The 16,275-nt window shown below is 51.2% G+C and overlaps 6 protein-coding genes across 6 annotated transcripts; 3 read left to right on the top strand and 3 right to left on the bottom strand.

The window, feature by feature from the left end:
* Window positions 1-66: 66 nt before the first annotated feature.
* On the bottom strand, window positions 67-1,053 carry GLOTRDRAFT_45259 (uncharacterized protein; the record flags this gene model as incomplete). The annotated part of the gene is made up of 6 exons (XM_007869541.1): window positions 67-221; window positions 341-419; window positions 465-534; window positions 592-630; window positions 691-906; window positions 956-1,053. Coding segments are annotated over 6 exons (657 nt in total), but the record flags the coding sequence as incomplete, so codon positions are not given.
* A 1,938-nt stretch (window positions 1,054-2,991) lies between these two features.
* GLOTRDRAFT_116966 (DNA mismatch repair protein) lies at window positions 2,992-8,928 on the top strand. Its single transcript, XM_007869691.1, has 29 exons — window positions 2,992-3,069; window positions 3,121-3,452; window positions 3,505-3,723; window positions 3,773-3,914; window positions 3,966-4,064; window positions 4,121-4,302; window positions 4,377-4,494; window positions 4,550-4,611; window positions 4,668-4,775; window positions 4,980-5,117; window positions 5,170-5,292; window positions 5,368-5,539; window positions 5,592-5,655; window positions 5,704-5,765; window positions 5,817-5,912; window positions 5,974-5,997; window positions 6,047-6,255; window positions 6,307-6,352; window positions 6,405-6,450; window positions 6,499-6,674; window positions 6,724-6,791; window positions 6,850-6,892; window positions 6,943-7,460; window positions 7,514-7,589; window positions 7,644-7,695; window positions 7,746-8,158; window positions 8,215-8,523; window positions 8,577-8,666; window positions 8,736-8,928. Exons 1-23 carry the CDS (start codon window positions 3,024-3,026, stop codon window positions 7,182-7,184), a joined length of 2,817 nt encoding a protein of 938 aa, XP_007867882.1. The 5' UTR covers window positions 2,992-3,023; the 3' UTR covers window positions 7,185-7,460; window positions 7,514-7,589; window positions 7,644-7,695; window positions 7,746-8,158; window positions 8,215-8,523; window positions 8,577-8,666; window positions 8,736-8,928.
* Window positions 7,275-10,398, bottom strand: GLOTRDRAFT_116964 (S-adenosyl-L-methionine-dependent methyltransferase; the record flags this gene model as incomplete). The annotated part of the gene is made up of 14 exons (XM_007869690.1): window positions 10,201-10,398; window positions 10,029-10,130; window positions 9,868-9,973; window positions 9,739-9,810; window positions 9,629-9,661; window positions 9,217-9,572; window positions 9,024-9,154; window positions 8,736-8,961; window positions 8,577-8,666; window positions 8,215-8,523; window positions 7,746-8,158; window positions 7,644-7,695; window positions 7,512-7,589; window positions 7,275-7,458 (listed from the first exon to the last, which is right to left on the bottom strand). Exons 1-14 carry the CDS (start codon window positions 10,326-10,328, stop codon window positions 7,275-7,277), a joined length of 2,280 nt encoding a protein of 759 aa, XP_007867881.1. The 5' UTR covers window positions 10,329-10,398.
* Window positions 10,399-11,184: 786 nt separating this feature from the next.
* Window positions 11,185-12,463, top strand: GLOTRDRAFT_94782 (uncharacterized protein; the record flags this gene model as incomplete). Its single annotated transcript, XM_007869689.1, has 8 exons — window positions 11,185-11,367; window positions 11,439-11,449; window positions 11,509-11,519; window positions 11,624-11,647; window positions 11,703-11,900; window positions 12,101-12,171; window positions 12,230-12,262; window positions 12,311-12,463. 8 exons carry the CDS (start codon window positions 11,185-11,187, stop codon window positions 12,461-12,463), a joined length of 684 nt encoding a protein of 227 aa, XP_007867880.1.
* Window positions 12,464-13,949: 1,486 nt separating this feature from the next.
* Window positions 13,950-14,474, bottom strand: GLOTRDRAFT_13333 (uncharacterized protein; the record flags this gene model as incomplete). Its single annotated transcript, XM_007869484.1, has 1 exon — window positions 13,950-14,474. A coding segment is annotated over one exon (525 nt), but the record flags the coding sequence as incomplete, so codon positions are not given.
* Window positions 14,475-14,964: 490 nt separating this feature from the next.
* On the top strand, window positions 14,965-15,770 carry GLOTRDRAFT_111702 (Mob1/phocein). The gene is made up of 4 exons (XM_007869688.1): window positions 14,965-14,975; window positions 15,033-15,405; window positions 15,464-15,599; window positions 15,653-15,770. Exons 2-4 carry the CDS (start codon window positions 15,113-15,115, stop codon window positions 15,737-15,739), a joined length of 516 nt encoding a protein of 171 aa, XP_007867879.1. The 5' UTR covers window positions 14,965-14,975; window positions 15,033-15,112; the 3' UTR covers window positions 15,740-15,770.
* Window positions 15,771-16,275: the final 505 nt, after the last annotated feature.

Raw genomic sequence — 16,275 nt, 5'->3', positions numbered from 1 at the left:
ATCTCATATCAAGAATACCAAACCACGAAGTGAGAACACGAGGAGAGCGTGCCTCCAAGGTCCCCGTCAAGCGCCTCCATCGACCTCAGAGCCACAACGTTGTCTCGGCGCGTCCCCAAACTTCCCCCCGGCGTAGACGATCAGATATGCAGGTATCACAGCGTAGTTGTTGTAAACAACCAGTTCATCGTAGTTCAAGTCTCCCATGCCAGGCTGCTCGGCTGGAGGTGACTCGGTCAGGGAATTCAAAGGGTAAAGAATGATACCTTAGACCTCACATTTCTCTCCAATTACCTAGTGAATTTCGGTTAGTCTCGCTGAAGGTACGATAGCGAAGCACGTACGCTATCGTAACCGTCCGGTGGGGAAGTAAGAGGAGGGTCGTTATGATGCAATTTCTTAGCTTTGCCGACGACGACCTAAAAATATTTACTCGTGCAATCAGATTTGTACGGGAGTAGTACCTTCGTTAGTAGCATTGTCTTGTTGTATGGCGAAGTATTGGGAGGCACGTTCCAAGAGTAATCATCTGCCCTATATCGGAAGAAGTCAAAATTCGAGTAGATAATAGCGCTCCACTATTAGCCGCACTTCGATGAAGTAGCAGACGTATAGATTCCGCGGCCAAATCTACGATGAAGCGATCAGCAGGCGTGGATCGTACATACAAACAATTATTCTGACACGAACCTGCCCGTGCTCAGGCCCTTCCATGGTTTATTTGCACCAGAAAACTCAATTTTAAACGAGGTCCGAATGATCCCGCAAAGGGAGCAATCCTGTCTGTCGCACAACTTCTTGTGGCCATTGTCGCCGAGAGCACACGCTCTCTTGGTGCCGTGGAATCGCCGACATTCATGCCCATCAGTGAGCCCCCGCTCTTCGGCGACATGTGTCCTATATCGGCTGAGGTTAGAGTAATATAAATCTGGTAGCATGCATCTCATACTGGTACTGATGATAACTGTCGCGAATATCTTCAGAAAGATATACGCGGTAGATACATTGTACAGCAGGGACTTGTTTATCGTGATGGCGCCAGGTGTTCCCGAATTGTAGGAGAACTGACAGCAGTCAAGAATGAACTAGATAACAATTGTACATCGACCCTACCATTCTGATATGTCTTGCTCGTAGGTGGAAGCTCAACCAGTGAATCGCCATTCGGTGGCATCCTGCTGTGAGGCCGATATCGTCAAAGGGTCAGTGAATGATGCACAAATGTACATACTCTCGATGAGTCAACGAGCAGAAGTCACTCCCAGGGTATACCTGCTTTCCACAGTCGGGATAGATACATGTTCCAGGCGGCGGCGGGGAGGCCTTGCTACCCGCCTGGCGGAATAGTTGCCGAAAGCAAGAAGGGATCTGCATTGGCATGTTGTACGAGTCTGAGGTCGCAGTGTAGGATGGATGGTGTCGCGGTTTAGGATGGGTGGGCAGAACCGCGGTCGGTCAAGCTTTTGAATGGCCTCGCTGAAGAGCCGTGATATTTGAAGTTACACTCCCAAGGCAAGGAAACCTTGCAATTCGCGGACCCACAGCCAGAACATAGGCGCAACCTCCGCAAACAGACATCGGTCTGCATTAATTGCGTGCTGTAATTGTGCAACCAAGTGCGTGCAAGTTCTTTGCGACAGTACACGTCACGAATGTCTCCTTGGGCACTTCCGATGCGAACAGCAGAGAGCCTGGCGGTGGGGTATAACCACGGAACAAACATTGAATTTACATGGCAACACCTTGGACTACCGCATTGGGTATGGAGCCTTCCAGCGACAAACATGCAAACCTTATAGTTGTGACCAGTGCCAGTATCTAAACACAGTGGTGACAGACGCCAAAGCCGCGGCTAGTATTCCGTTTCAGCGCATGTGAGGATACGTTCCCGTGGAGTCCCGAGATGATACGCGTGAACGCAACAATACGCGGTGAGGCGTGAAGCGGAAGTTGTTCCAGGAGCAACGACTGGTCCGATCAACGAGAAAGTACAATTGGTGACGAGCAAAATCAGAGAGGTCTTGCGCAGGTTGGCAACATTTTAGGCAGGCTGCCGGCAAGACTAGAGGAGCGACATGTTTGAGATCCTGAACACTTTCAAGCAGCAAAGGGAATAACAGTGATCAGGGTTCGGTTCCGCGAACTGTCGAGCAGAGTAAATGACGTCCTTCAGATCGATAGCTTTGAGAACAGCAATAAGAGCACCCTGCGGAGGCTATCTGGTCATACGGCTTGCAAATATACATCCGGGAGCGCAGCGATAGTAACCGAGCATACAGCGATAGGAGACGCAGAGCCGGAGCCAGAGTGACGCATAGTCTCTAGTCCTAGTTAGCACGTCTGCCCTTGCACGCAATGATACATCGCTGGGCGTCAATTGCGTCGTGGCCTAAGAGTAAAGGCGCCTCGGAGGAAGCAAGGGACACATATGCACCGCAGGGAACCAATGAAGCCGCGAGGATTGGCGGCAGTTGAGGCAGGCTGCAGATATGGACGAGAGGAACGGCATATATTGGAGTGAGTGGATAGGCGCGTACGCTTTCCAGCAAAAGCGATGTTAACTAAAGAAACCGTGAAGCTACTTACAGCATGTCTACTCCGCGTGAATGACTGAGACGGCATGGTACCGCTCGCATGTTCTTGTAGAGGCAAGAAACCCAGAGCAAAAATCAATCTAGCACCTCAAACTTCAGCTGCGGCGATGGGAAAAGTCGCTGCGGTTGTACACAATGGTGCGGGAATTAGAATGGACAGCGATAAACGTCCCTTATATCGGGCAGGTGAACGAGGAGATGAATCAGAAAGTATATTGCGAGAACGCTGAAGGACTCGACAACAGCGAAGACGACGTCGCGGACAAGAACGACCCCGAGCTGCGCTGTGTATAAAACTCCGAAAATTTCCTTACCCAACTGTGGGAACTGTACGTAAACGCGTCGCGTCTTAGGCGCCGTCATTCGCGACGCGACGCGTCCAGTGCTGAAGCGTTGACGGACAACCCGTAATCGACTTCCAACTCAAGAATGTCGCTCATGTACGGAAAAGAGAAAGAGTCCAACCAAGAAATAGGTTCGAGTCTTACGCAGCTGTGCGATTATTTCTATGGCTGAGTAGGCACAGAGCACGACCCGGGATTCTGCTCATTCTTCACGAAGTTGCCGTCGAAGTCGCCAGAGACAGGGACCATACGGCTGTTTTCACGGCCGGAGGGTTTCTACACGACTCATGGACCTGATGCTCAATATGTGGCAACTCATGTCTTCCGGACGAACTCTGTCATCAAGTATCTCGGTGGAGGTGGCAAAGCTGGTCTGCCCAGTGTTAGCCTGAAGGAGAGCGTGGCAAAGACATTCTTGAGGGAGGCTCTGACAACTAAGCAGCTGAGAGTAGAGATATGGGAACCTGAACCTGGTCAAGGGAAGAAACCCACGAAATTCAGACTTACAAAAGAGGTCAGCAAGCACGCCCGTCTCCGGTGCACTCGGTCCTGACTTCTATGGGTAGGCATCACCTGGAAACCTGCAGGCGGTAGAGGACCTATTGTTTGAAAACTCAGATATGATGTCCGCACCTATTGTAATGGCCATCAAGATTGCCTCCAGTGTAACCGCAGGATCAGGCAAAGCCAGAACGAAAGCCGTCGGCGTAGCTTATGCGGACGTGAGCATCCGTGAACTCGGAGTTTCAGAGTTTGTGGACGACGACCTCTTCTCGAATACTGAGGTGGGTGCCGCTATTTTCACCAGGTTCCGCTCCTCTAATGGGGTCGCAGTCCCTGATTATACAACTAAACGTGAAAGAAGCACTCATCACCACAGGCACCGCATCTGGGAAGACTGAACGTGACGTCGACCTGAATAAACTCAAAGCCGTCTTAGAGCGATGCGGCGTTGTTGTGACAGAGCGCAAGCCTAGTACGTAGTGGATCGACTGCGTCAATAGCTAGCCTAACAGTTGTTCGGTAGGTGAATTCACGGCGAAGAATATTCAGGAAGACCTTGTCAGGCTTTTGACTCCAGCGTCCACCTCGTCCTCGGTCACCATAGACTCGGCGATCACTATCCGTATGCACTTTACCATAACTCTATAGCTCTCTTGGACTTACATTTCGTCCATATAGCCCAGCTATCGCTCGCGCAAGCTCCGTCGTCTTTGGCGGCCTTGCTTTCCTACCTGTCCCTTCTGTCTGATCCCACGAACCACGGCTCGTTCACCATCCGAACGCATGACCTGACTCAGTACATGCGCCTGGACGCTAGTGCTCTCCGTGCGATGAATCTTTCGGAGTCGGGACCTTCTAGTGTGAGTTTGAGAGCCATCTCGCTACCGACTGCGAGACTTATATATGGGCCCCTTCTCGCAATCCATCCCTTTAGGGATCATCAAATAGAAATACGACTCTTCTTGGCTTGCTCAATAAATGCAAGACAGCGCAAGGGACTCGGTTACTCGCGACGTGGATCAAGCAGCCATTGGTCAATTTACATGAAATCCGTTAGTCCTATCCTCCCTCATAGAACCCTCGGCACGGCTTACGTGTCTGCCATAGGAAAACGGCAAGACCTGGTGCAGATGTTCGTCGACAACCCTGACACCCGACGCACTCTCCAAGTATGTAGCTCATTGTAGCAAGATTGCCTTTGTTTCACTGATCGTGACTGGCCTAGGATGACTACATGAAATATATGCCTGATCTGCATCGGATAAGCAAGCGGTTCCAGAAATCGGTAGCCACTCTGGAGGACGTTGTCCGAGTTTATCAAGTTGCTTTGAAGGTAAACTTGAAGGATATATCTAACCGGTCGCTTGCTTAGCTGACACGTATAAACAGCTTTCGGGCCTAATTGCTACGCTTGAAGCCCTTAAGCCTGAACAGGAAGAGCTGCAAGAATTGATGACCGAAATGTACATGACGAAGCTCCGCGTACGCGTACGTTCACATTCGCGATACCTATGGCTAACGGTTCCCCTCGATTTAGGAATATGACGAGAATCTCTCCAAGTATTCAGAAATGGTCGAGCAGACCCTTGATCTCGATGAGCTGGATAACCACCACTTCGTCATCAAAGCGGATTATGACAGCCGGCTTCGGGAGCTAGCAGATAGGTTAATTGAGGTAAGGTGCCCACTTGTCCTTTCCCTGGCCCACGTATCTTAGCCTCTTGCAGATCCGCGATGGTCTGGATGAAGAACATAAACAAGTTGCAGAAGATCTTGACGTAGAACTCGACAAGAAGTTACATCTTGAGAATTCTCAGATGTATGGGTACTGCTTGCGCTTAACCAAAAACGTGAGTCGACTCAAAAGGCATTGTGCTCTATGGTCACCAACCTTTCCTTTCCCTTACCTTCCCTTCGGTTGACAGGAGGCGAAACTCATCCACAATAAACGTGCATATATCGAGCTTGGCACGACCAAGAGTGGCACCTTCTTCACAACGAAGACGCTCAAGGAGCTCTCAAATGAGTATCAGGAAGTTACCGAATCCTACTCTAGGACACAGAGCGGTCTGGTCAAGGAGGTCATTAACATAGCCGGTAACTCGTTACCAACGGTAGGCTGATTACCTACTGACATGGCTTGTGAAAGCAACATACACGCCTGTCTTGGAGTCTCTCGATCATGTCATTGCCCATCTAGACTTGATCTTGAGGTATAGAGATCCCCTACCACCTGAGTATTTACTAATGATTGCTTGCAGTTTGGCTCATGTGGCTGTTAATGCGCCTGAAGCCTATGTCCGTCCCACCGTTCTAGAGAAAGGTAGGCAGTGTCATTGACTCCGTATGTTCGAATTCACAATGCGCCCCTCAGGTTCCGGCAATTTAATCTTGAGAGAGGCCCGGCATCCTTGTCTGGAAGTTCAAGACGACATAAGCTTCATCCCGAATGATGTCGAGCTAGTCAAGGGTGCGTATTTGTATGCATGCCTGGCACACCTAGTATCTCAAAATTAAGATTTTGCATACAGGCGAGAGCGAATTCCAGATAATTAGTACGTTCATCTTTCCTCCTACAGGCCTTTGCTGATCTTTCCTGTGCAGCCGGGCCTAACATGGGTGGGAAATCAACGTTCCTGCTGTCGTGCGGTGTCATCGCCTTGATGGCGCAGATTGGCTCCTTCGTACCATGTTCAGAGGCGCAGGTTCCTATTCTCGATTCAATCCTGTGCCGAGTTGGAGCTGGAGATAGTCAACTGAAGGGTATATCTACATTCATGGGTGAAATGCTCGATATCGCTACTATCCTCAGGGTACGATCTTCTCTGAAATCCCGAGGCTGGGGCGTATTAACTTCCGTTCAGTCAGCCACAGCGGACTCGCTCATAATCATCGACGAGCTTGGACGAGGTAGGTGTCCTGCTATCGATCCAGAATAACGGACATCTCATGCTTCCATTAGGCACATCCACCTACGATGGTTTCGGTCTGGCTTGGGCAATCTCGGAGTAAGCTTTCCGACGCACCCGAGGATTCGTCACTGACCGTGCGTAAAGGCACATTGCGTCCCAGATCCATTCTTTCTGTCTCTTCGCAACACATTTCCACGAATTAACGGCTCTTGATCAGCAATTACCTCACGTCAAGAATCTGCACGTCGTAGCGCATGTCGCGAAGACCGGCGACTCCAAGCAAGACCGCGATATCACATTACTATACAAAGTTGAACCTGGTATGCCACCTCGCTATTTCGTTTGATCGGGAAACTAACATATCTTCAGGTGTTTGTGATCAGAGTTTCGGTATACATGTTGCCGAGCTTGCGAACTTCCCTGAGTCGGTTGTGAAGGTAAAAGGTTTTCTGGTCAGAGAAGTATTCAATACTGAGGAGAGGGGGTGCGTCACAGCTTGCAAAAAAGAAAGCAGAGGAGCTCGAAGAATTCAATACGGGTAAGCGTGTGTCAAAATTCCTTTTATGATGAATGCTAACATTCGGGAAGATGGCGACGAGGATGAGCCGAAGTTCGACAAGGATACGACAGACGCCGGTGTGAAAATCGTGGAGGATCTTATGCGTACCTGGGCATCTCGGATCCCAGACGAACTGGATGGTGAAGACGTCGTCATGCCCGATAGTCCCCTTCCAGAACTGCAACTGGAGGAACTTAGAAAATGCGTGCAGGAGTTCCAGCCGCAGATCAATGCGAATCCATGGGTACAGCATCTGTTAGCATCTCTCTGAGACTGACGTCTCACTATACAGCTGTGCTTCATCGAGCTTCTCGCCCTACTGTACATTTAATACTAATTAGTATCGTCCTGCTGTCGTCGCCTATGCATTGTCAATGTTATCGTTAGACTGTTCCAGATCATCTTCCGCCACAACTATATGTTCCGTCTCCTCCTCGGCAACTACTGTGGATGCGCTGTCCGTAGCAACCTTGGCCTTTTGATTTGATGCTAGTGCCCGTCCAGCCGTGGTGATGTCTTTCCCGAAGACTCGGAGACTGAGAGCGCTGTATAGTCATAATGAGATCAACACCCTCGTGGCTTTTCACGGGTGACATACCTTTTGGCTTTCTTGTCGATCATAAGTGATATAGATACATTGGACTTCCATATTGGTAAGACGAGTTCATGAGTGAGGCTATGGGATATTAATGAGAATGCATCGTGCAAACGAAGCTCTACGGCCACTCACTTGCCACCGACATTCTTCTCCTCGGGGAATTTCAGGACATGACAACCGGACGCTGCTCATTTATAAGTTATTTGAACGAGCTGATAGAGATCGTAAACTGACGTTTCTCGGTAATTGCAGTCCTGAATGGTTCCTGGAAACTCTCACAGAGCGGGTGATACGTTTCTAGTAGAGCTTGCAGCGTTTTAAGATCCGCGTCCATCACCGTCTCAGGCTTGATAAATGGGTACACAACGGGAAGTCCTTCACTCAGGATGCGGAATCTTGCACTCGACCCTTCGCCCTCTCGCCCATCCGCATCTTCGTCAGCGGATTTAGATGCCGATTTCGCAGCCTCTTGTTTGACGAACAGTTTCGTCCCAGCTGTCATCAGTCTGATGCGATTGTAGTCGTTGTTCAGTATAACCGAGCGAACGATGTCGTTGGTGAGGTAGAGAGACCGTGCTGGTTCGCCCGACGGATTGCGTACGAAGAGGTTATGATCGGGAAAGGACGGGATGATATGGAGTTTCTCGCTGCACCACGGAGACATCAGTAAACAGGCCCCTGATCTGAAATTCATCGAACGCACATGCAAGTCTTTACAATGGGATCATCCGGGGGGAGGAACGTGTAAGGGTTCTCCTTGAAAGATCCGCCGGTTCCCTCCCGTTCCTTCCCCTTCCCTCTCTTCCCCTGCGGTTTTTCTTTCTTGTCTGTGTCCGCCTCCATCCTAGGTGCCACTTTGGCTTCTCCGTTTGCACTAGGAGACGCAGATCGGCCAGCGTCGCCAACTTCAGCCAAGTCACCCATTGTGACGTCCTCGCCGGCAGACTCCAACTTGACTTTCTTCGTGGTAGGCTCGGCAGTGCAGTCCTCCGGGGCATCAGCCTGACGCTTTCTAGGTTCTGCAATGAGAACGACACGTGCATACGGAGCAAAGAAGCGACTCACTTTGCCTCAGGAGCGTCATCCTTTGCCCTCTTCTCTAGTACAGCGATGAAGAACCCGCCGGTATCCTGCAGATGAGGGTAAATCCGCATACTGGTACGCACATGAGGATAATTATTAAGTCTTTCCACGAACAAGAAGTGAAACATTTCAGGCTCTTACCATCTGTCCAGTGCCCAGCCCTCCTCTCCCTCATCCGTAGGAGGCCACATGCTCTCCGTATACTTTTTATCGTCCTTCTCACTCAATGCCGCAACATACTCCTCATACGTCGGGAAGAACCGGAGCTCCCGCTTTCCGCCCAGGAAGAACGCGGGTGTCCATGATTTGAGGCCAGGCCGACGCTGGAGGGCCGGGAGGGACGATGATGTGGGCGCGAGAGTGAAGTCTGAGTGCGATGAGGATTTTGTGGTCAAATTGAGTGAAAACGGACAGACAGTAGGAACATACGGGGTATTGAGCGCAGGGCTGCGGCCACTACGGCTTCGTTCTCGACTGGGTTGAGGGAGCAGGTGGAGTAAACTACGCGACCTCCGGGTTTTAAGAGACGCATAGCGCGCTGCAGGATGCGCAGCTGCAGTCTGCAAGCAGCCATAAGTCGGGTTGAGGCATGCTGAATACGGAGTGACCGAGGACTACGTACGAATGCAGTCCATTCCCATCGCCAACGCCCCACTTCAACCAGATCCCCATGTTCTTCCTGAGTGTTCCATCCCCCGAGCATGGCACGTCGCATAATATCCTATCAAACAGCAGCTGCCTCGTCCCCTTGCCCGCCTCGCCGCCCATGTGCTCGGCACCGACGCGGATGACCGGGAAGATGCTCGCGTCGAGATTCGTGACGAGCAGCGATGGAGACGGTAGGCGGGCGGACTGGTGGATGAGGAGGTGCGTACGCTTGTGGTCGGAGTCGTTGGCGAGCAGGAGGCCGGGCGGGATGGGATTTGACGGGGAGGGGTCGGCCGGGGGTGTGTGCAGTGCTTCCAGGAGCTGGGCGGTCTGGAATCGTTATCGTGGTAAGCGATGGGTGGGACTACAGGCCATGGAAAACTTGCTTTGGACCCCGGAGCTGCACACATGTCCATAACCTACGGAGATTCGGGTTAACCAAGCTACGTACTGAGGTTGAACGGATGTTCCGTGAGCAATGGGTAGAACGGCTTACCAGGTGGTGAGGTTTGACATCTAGTAGCAAGGGCGGAAGCATACTGACGGCCTCTTGGCGGGAGATGTTACCCTGAGTACCGGACCTTGATCAATATCAAGAACCGTCATGCGAGACGCATTCACGTACGATCTCGGTCTCGAAAACTAGGAAGGAGTGGAACCTCTTGAAGTCGGGGTTTTTGCGGAGAACCTGCTTGGACACGTTAAACTGCCACGCAAGTCCATCGGGGTACCTTGTTTTGAGAGCGTTCACCATTTTAATGGTGGCAGTATATAGCTGATACGTACCATGGGATCTGAGCAGGAGGTTGGACCACTTCGCCATCCACTTCATTGCTCAGGGTCGAGATATATGTGGTCTTAATCAGGTCGTTGAGTACGGTGGCCGTCCTGAAGAGGAGAGATGCCTGTCAGATCAGTCATTGCGAGAGCAAACCGCATTTCAAGAGTGTCGACTTACTCTCTGAACCCCGCGAGCCTGAACGTCGTCGGTAAAGGCGCTCTCAGTCGCTCCATAAAGGCGTCCCATTCCTCATCAGGCACTACCTTCTGCGTCTTGTAATAGTTCTCAAAGTGCGCGTTCTTCATTTGCTCCGCCGATATAATATCTGTCCTGTTGTCGTTCCATGCCTTGGACGACTTCGGGCCCCGATTTGGGGCAGCTTTCTGTAAGGATCGTCAGTATAAGCGTAAAGGAGCAGCAACATACGGTGGACCTACCTTGCGGCGTGGCATAGCGAGCAGGATAGAAGCAGGTCTCAATGGGAGCAGCCTCAGCTCTAATGGATTTCCAGGCAAAGTCGATCGCACTCGATGATATTTTGGCAGATGGGAATTGTTTCCCTCTTCGGGAGTAACCCTAACCTGAAGGGCAGCTATCGTCCCTTTTCATTCGTGTCCTGCACCTCACCTTGCGCTACAGCTTTCTAGATTTCCCACTCTTACCTACCGCTGTCAAGAATTCATCAAGTTCCTCATGATGCATCATCAGCTAGCACCAGCTACAAAGCGGAGAAGTGGAGAAGGGTCTATTTGTACCTATCTGGCGGAAGAATCGGATGACCGCTCTCAGCAAATCACGGTGAGTAGTGATTCATGGCTCTCGTGAGAGTGTGTGAGGATTCGGTCCTCGGTTGTGCGTTTACGGTTATTCCGCCCGATTCAGTCTGGGCACCTTTTCGTTCCTTATGTCGTTCCTTGTTCCTTTCGTTCCTTACCAGCTGCAGTGCTGTTGGTTATTCATAGGGTTATTCTTCATCCTTGGGCCTTAGAGGAAAACATATAAAAACCCTAGCTACTCATGTACTGACGGCAGTTTACGCTTCATACGAAGAGAGACCTTACACCTGTCTTCCAGTCGTGTGAACTCTGAGTTTCCTTATTCGTGTAGAGCTACTGTCGCTTCGACCCGCTAGCCTTACAGAGTGGGCCTTAGCTTGCCAACATGACATCCTTGATGCTTGCTGTGATGGCCCTCCCCGAACGTAACACGTTTGCGCAGGCCCTGCTATTCCTCGGGTATATATATAATGATACTCTCAATCTGCTCCTGGAAGTCGGTGCATCCTCTCCTCTGTATCACTTAGTGTGGTCACTGCATCAGCCATGCCGCCATGCGAAGACAGCAGTGAGCTTGCTTTATATATAAGTCAAGCTCAGCTGAATGATGTGCTCTTCATTATCCTTGGTGTTTTACAGGATGTTGTGGTGTAAGTCTACACAAGGCCAGCCTAACTTGGGGACTCATATCCTGGTAGTCTACTTGCAGATGCACTACTGGTAAGTATTTGCAATATCTTCTTTGCAAGTGACTCAGGTTGTGAATTAGGTGTGATGTGCCTTTATGATTTCTGGGAGAAATATATGGATACTGGTTATGCCAGCACTATTACTTCTTGGTGAAATCAGTGAGTTCTCAGATTGTGATTCAGTCAATATCACTTATAATAACACTTCCTCCAGTGTGCATATGTGCCATGGCTGGAGAGTTCACTGTGGCAGACATTGCCACTCAGCAGGCATTTGTGCCGAATAAAGCAACCACATTAAGCAGCAAGAGCATTGCCAGGCTTGTGAAGGCCTTTCCACTTGCACAAGCATTCAATGATGCTTTCTGGATTCTAGTCATTGTGACAAATGTGCTACTGATCATAACAATTGGTAAGTGCTGCCTTACAAAAGTGGGAAAGTCTTCTCAATATATCTCTGCTTTTTCATGCTAGTTGTTGTTCTTAGAAGGGCTCAAAGGCAGACCCAAAAATACTCCCCAAGAAGTCATGCACACTGGTATTACTACCTGATGCTTCTTATGTAAGGATCCCTCCTAGACTTGTGCTCATGATCTGACCAAGCAAGTATAGCCTCAGTGACTGTGACTATCTCTGCGATCTTTCTTATCCGACAGAAAGGGACTATATCTCCTATTTGTGAGGTGAGCAAGGTCCTTGAATGCCTGATTACTGGATGCTTGAAATCAATGTGCTTGTCAGGATATTTTTGGAAACCTTGCCATGGGTCTTGCAGTAAGCCACTTACTGGCCATAATCAGACACAATTGAAATCTTACTTAGGGGATTATACCTACTGGGATGACAATTCTGGTTGGCCTGGGCAAGACTTCTCAGCACACCTGTCCAGTGCAAATGGGAATGGGGGAGTGGTATCCTCTATACAATTTGCATCCAGGATGGCAGTGGTGGATGTGGTATCACATCATGATGTAGATGGAATTGAACTCATGGTACAGCTACCCAGCCTAACATGAATGTCATCCTGGCTTTGGTTAAGGCAAATGAGTCTGTTCCATGTACTCTTGTATGGGATTTATATCACATAGTCTGTATCCCAGAGCATGGCTTTATTGCTTGCCTAATAAGATAGACACAGCGCATAATTAAGTACTATGGTCACAGAATGACAGCTGATATGCTGTAGTTTGACCTGTCTAATGTGAAGTGTGGACAAATGGCTAAATGTCACCAATATTTATACCCAAGTTAGGGCATAAGATGTAATTCTGCTTCTGACAAACCCTTCTAAATACTTACACAAAACCTTTCTTAGAAGCCAAATCATGATAGTTGCTCTACTCCAGCAGGAGATGGAAAAACATTGTGGGACTGTCACACTTCACTACTCATTATGACAGAAATGGTCATGTGATAGTAATTGATATGGGTTGCATCTATCTTAGAATGAATACTGGAATGTCCAACCACTTCAAAAGGCCCTGAGCTACAGGAATCCATTCAAAGGGTTGACATTCAGTTTATGTCTGGACCTAGACATCGGTCCCCTGTAGAAGCATGGTTATGCATGAAGTGGATGCTGTTTGTCACAATAAAACCACAAGAAGACACCACATTGATGGCAAATTGATACGAAGGAACTACTGGTCCTATGCCACCTGACCTGGCAGCATTGATTGGGGTAATGGGGACCATGGAATCAGGAATGAACTGCCAATACACACAGAAATGATGAAGAGTGGATACAAATTGGCAAAGCTTATGCTTCTGGATAGAATGTCTTCTCAAGCTTTGCAATCAGTTTCACTGTAAGCAGTTCACTGGCTGACATTTGTTGCCAATTGACTGACCATACATCAACTTCAGGGGATTGTGCCAACCTGCATCTTAATCCTTGTTGGCCTGGGCAAGACATCTGAGCACACCTTCCAGTCATGCAGCAATGGAGTGGCATCCGCTATCCAATTTGCACCTAGGCCAGCAGTCACAGATACAGAGTCCCAAATTGAGATGAGTGGTGTTGAGGCCACAGCAGAGGGAATCAAGGTGAAGGAAACCCCTGGAGGTATAGTGGAGGAGCAGGTGTGAAGTACCACAGATATCTTTGAACCTCTAAGCTAGGTGTAGTTGAGGGAAGTCATGTTTAGTTTCAGTGCTTCGCAGTCTTCTTGTGGACAGCCTGAGGAAAGATAAACACATGTAGTAATATACATGGACACAAGCTGAGCAGACCTCATATACTGATTTATACCTGAATTGTATCCAGACCACCTGGTGATTTTCACCCTGCAGCCTTGCCACATGAAATATTCCCTGACTTATATATCAAAGCTGCAGATACAAACATCTCAAATACTGGCATCTATGCTAGGATATTGATACATTCAGTTCAATCAAAGAAATATCAGAGAAAATACTATACAATGTGCTATGAGTTCGCTCCCGGCACAGAAGGTCGGCCAGCTTTCTTGGGATCTTGCAATGCTCTCAGACACCTAAAGACTACGCCGATGCCCTCCTTCACGTCCGCCTGGTCCTCCTCCACCACCCGCGCCGCGACCGGTCCCATCTTATCCGGGTGCCACCTCAGCATACTCGTGCGTATCCTCTCCTTCCGTGTCACCGTACTCCCCCTCGCCGCCAGGTCCGCGAACAGGAAGTCCTCGATCTTGCGGAACGTGATCTCCCTCGCGCACTTCGGCGTCTCCTCGACCGGCCAGGGGATGTCGGCGAAGCGCACGGGCCCGCTGGACGCGGCGAAGTCCTGCCAGCGTGCCTCGTACGCGGCCCAGCGCGCGAGGGCTCGTTTCTCCTCTGCCTCGCGGCGCAGCTCGGCGCGGATGCGCTCAGTGCGCTCGACGTCGCGCCGACCGGACGCGTCGCGGAGCGTCCCGCCCGAGCGCACCCAGTCGATCTCGCCAGCCTCTGCAATCTCGCGTTCCCGCTCGAGCCGACGGAGGCGGGCTTGCTCTTTGAGGCGTTCTTCGGGCGAGGGGGTCGTCGGATGTGGAGGCGAGGCGGGGGGAGGGTTCTCGGGTTCTGCTTCTAGAGATAGTTTATCTTGTAGTTGCGTGTTAAGCGATTCAATGGGGTCGCCATCGGCTGAGAGGACGAGGTAGCCTTTCCCCCAAGGTGGAGGAGATGGAGGCAGCGCGTTCTTGGGTCCTGCGCCACCCCCTCTTGAACGCGTCGGCGAGACGTTCTCGATGCTGCGGCCAAACGTCCAGGGGAATGACGAAGCGCGCGACATCGTGAGCCACGAGTTCGAATTTCGAACGCTGCCATTCATCCCGTTCGCGTTGAAGACAAAGTCGAGGTCGAGTGAGACAACGGGCAAGGTGAGCTTGCCACTGACGCGTTGGTGCCATCAGCATCAACCGTGGGAAGATATCTCCCTATAAGGCCACGTATATTGAATATTGACAGCTGCTACGCTTCCCCAACTTGAACGCTTCCAGGTTCAACTTGACGCAACTGAGACTTGAAGGTAAGTATCCGCCTTGTAGCTGGTATAAAAGGCCGACTGACGGGCGCATATATCCAGGATAGACTCGGCCTCACGCCCCCCCTCCCTCTACGATCTCTTGACGAAGTTACGCGTATCGGTCACTACACATCTTCAACATGGGCGCGACCGTGCAAAGACCTCTGCGAGGCTCCCGTATATCTACCTTCTACCCCGTGAAAACCCTCCCACCCATCTCGTCTCTTGACAGCGCGTTCCAATTGCAAGAATACATCTCGCTGCTCATTCGGTCGGACCCGCATGACGTGGAGCACATAGTCTCTCTCCCGGGGAAGCTTGCGAGTAAGGAGAAGGAGGGCACGCCGGCTGAGGAGGAGGCGAAGAGCGAGGAGAAGGAGGGGAAGAGTGAGATTACGGTTGATGAGGCATGTTGGATATATGAGCAGCTACGGTAAGTGTTACTAGTGACTATATGCGCGTATGTATACTGTACTAATGAATCTGTGAAGACGACTCGCGCAGGACCTGACGCATCCCCTCATTACCATGTTGCAGCAAGAGTGCACGAGATCGTCATGTCCTGAGATGAAAGCCGGTGAATGGATGTATTTATGCGTCGCCCACGGGAACGACGGCGCCATGGAGGTACGAACCCTCCTTCTACTCCGCGTACGTCTCCCTAATGCGAACGCCTATAGCAATGCTGCGCAATCGACTACATCCTGCACACCCTCGACAGCGCCACCGCGCTCCTCAATTCCCCGCGCGCCTTCCCCTCCCGGTGAGCCCCTTCCCACCCACATACATACACACACGCTTACCCCTGCCCTGTATACCAGCCTATCCATCCCGCAAACCTCCACGCGCCACTTCTCCGCGCTCGCGCGGCGCCTTGGGCGCATCTTCGCCCACGCCTACTTCCACCACCGCGAGGCGTTCGAGCAGGCCGAGGCCGAGTCCTCGCTGAATGCCCGCTTCCTCGCGCTCACGCGCAAGTTCGACCTCGTCCCCGCCGAGTTCCTCGTCATCCCCGACGATGGCGACGTCGAGCCGCCGCGCCTGCTCGGCGCCGCGCTGCGCCCCCAGCCGGCAGAGGAGCGGGACGGCCGCGCGCCCAGCCCCTCGGGGCCGGCTGGGAGTCGCAATGAGAGCCCAAGGAAGATGGGGCGGTCGAGGACGGATACGATGGTGTTCAGCGAGGCGGTGAACGTCGCGGACGAGCTGGCGCGGAATGGGAACGGGAGTGATGGCGAGGGCAGCGAGCGCCTCCGCGCGCCGGGCACGATTCTCGGATCGAATTCGCCGTTTGCGCTGCAGCCCC

Source organism: Gloeophyllum trabeum, assembly GCF_000344685.1.
Source record: "Gloeophyllum trabeum ATCC 11539 unplaced genomic scaffold GLOTRscaffold_00010, whole genome shotgun sequence".
Taxonomy (NCBI): Eukaryota; Fungi; Basidiomycota; class Agaricomycetes; order Gloeophyllales; family Gloeophyllaceae; genus Gloeophyllum; species Gloeophyllum trabeum.
The sequence above is the reverse complement of the archived record's forward strand: the minus strand, read 5'-3'. Positions and strand labels throughout refer to the sequence as shown.

Excerpts from the sequence above, each read along its gene's own strand:
- GLOTRDRAFT_116966 (XM_007869691.1), top strand. The coding sequence starts at position 3,024 with ATGTCGCTCATGTACGGAAAAGAGAAAGAGTCCAACCAAGAAATAG. Across the intron at positions 6,451-6,498 it reads CTGGCTTGGGCAATCTCGGA|GCACATTGCGTCCCAGATCC; the intron begins GTAAGCTTTCCG and ends CCGTGCGTAAAG. Across the intron at positions 6,893-6,942 it reads GCTCGAAGAATTCAATACGG|ATGGCGACGAGGATGAGCCG; the intron begins GTAAGCGTGTGT and ends ACATTCGGGAAG.
- GLOTRDRAFT_111702 (XM_007869688.1), top strand. The coding sequence starts at position 15,113 with ATGGGCGCGACCGTGCAAAGACCTCTGCGAGGCTCCCGTATATCTACC. Across the intron at positions 15,406-15,463 it reads TGGATATATGAGCAGCTACG|ACGACTCGCGCAGGACCTGA; the intron begins GTAAGTGTTACT and ends GAATCTGTGAAG. Across the intron at positions 15,600-15,652 it reads GGAACGACGGCGCCATGGAG|CAATGCTGCGCAATCGACTA; the intron begins GTACGAACCCTC and ends GAACGCCTATAG.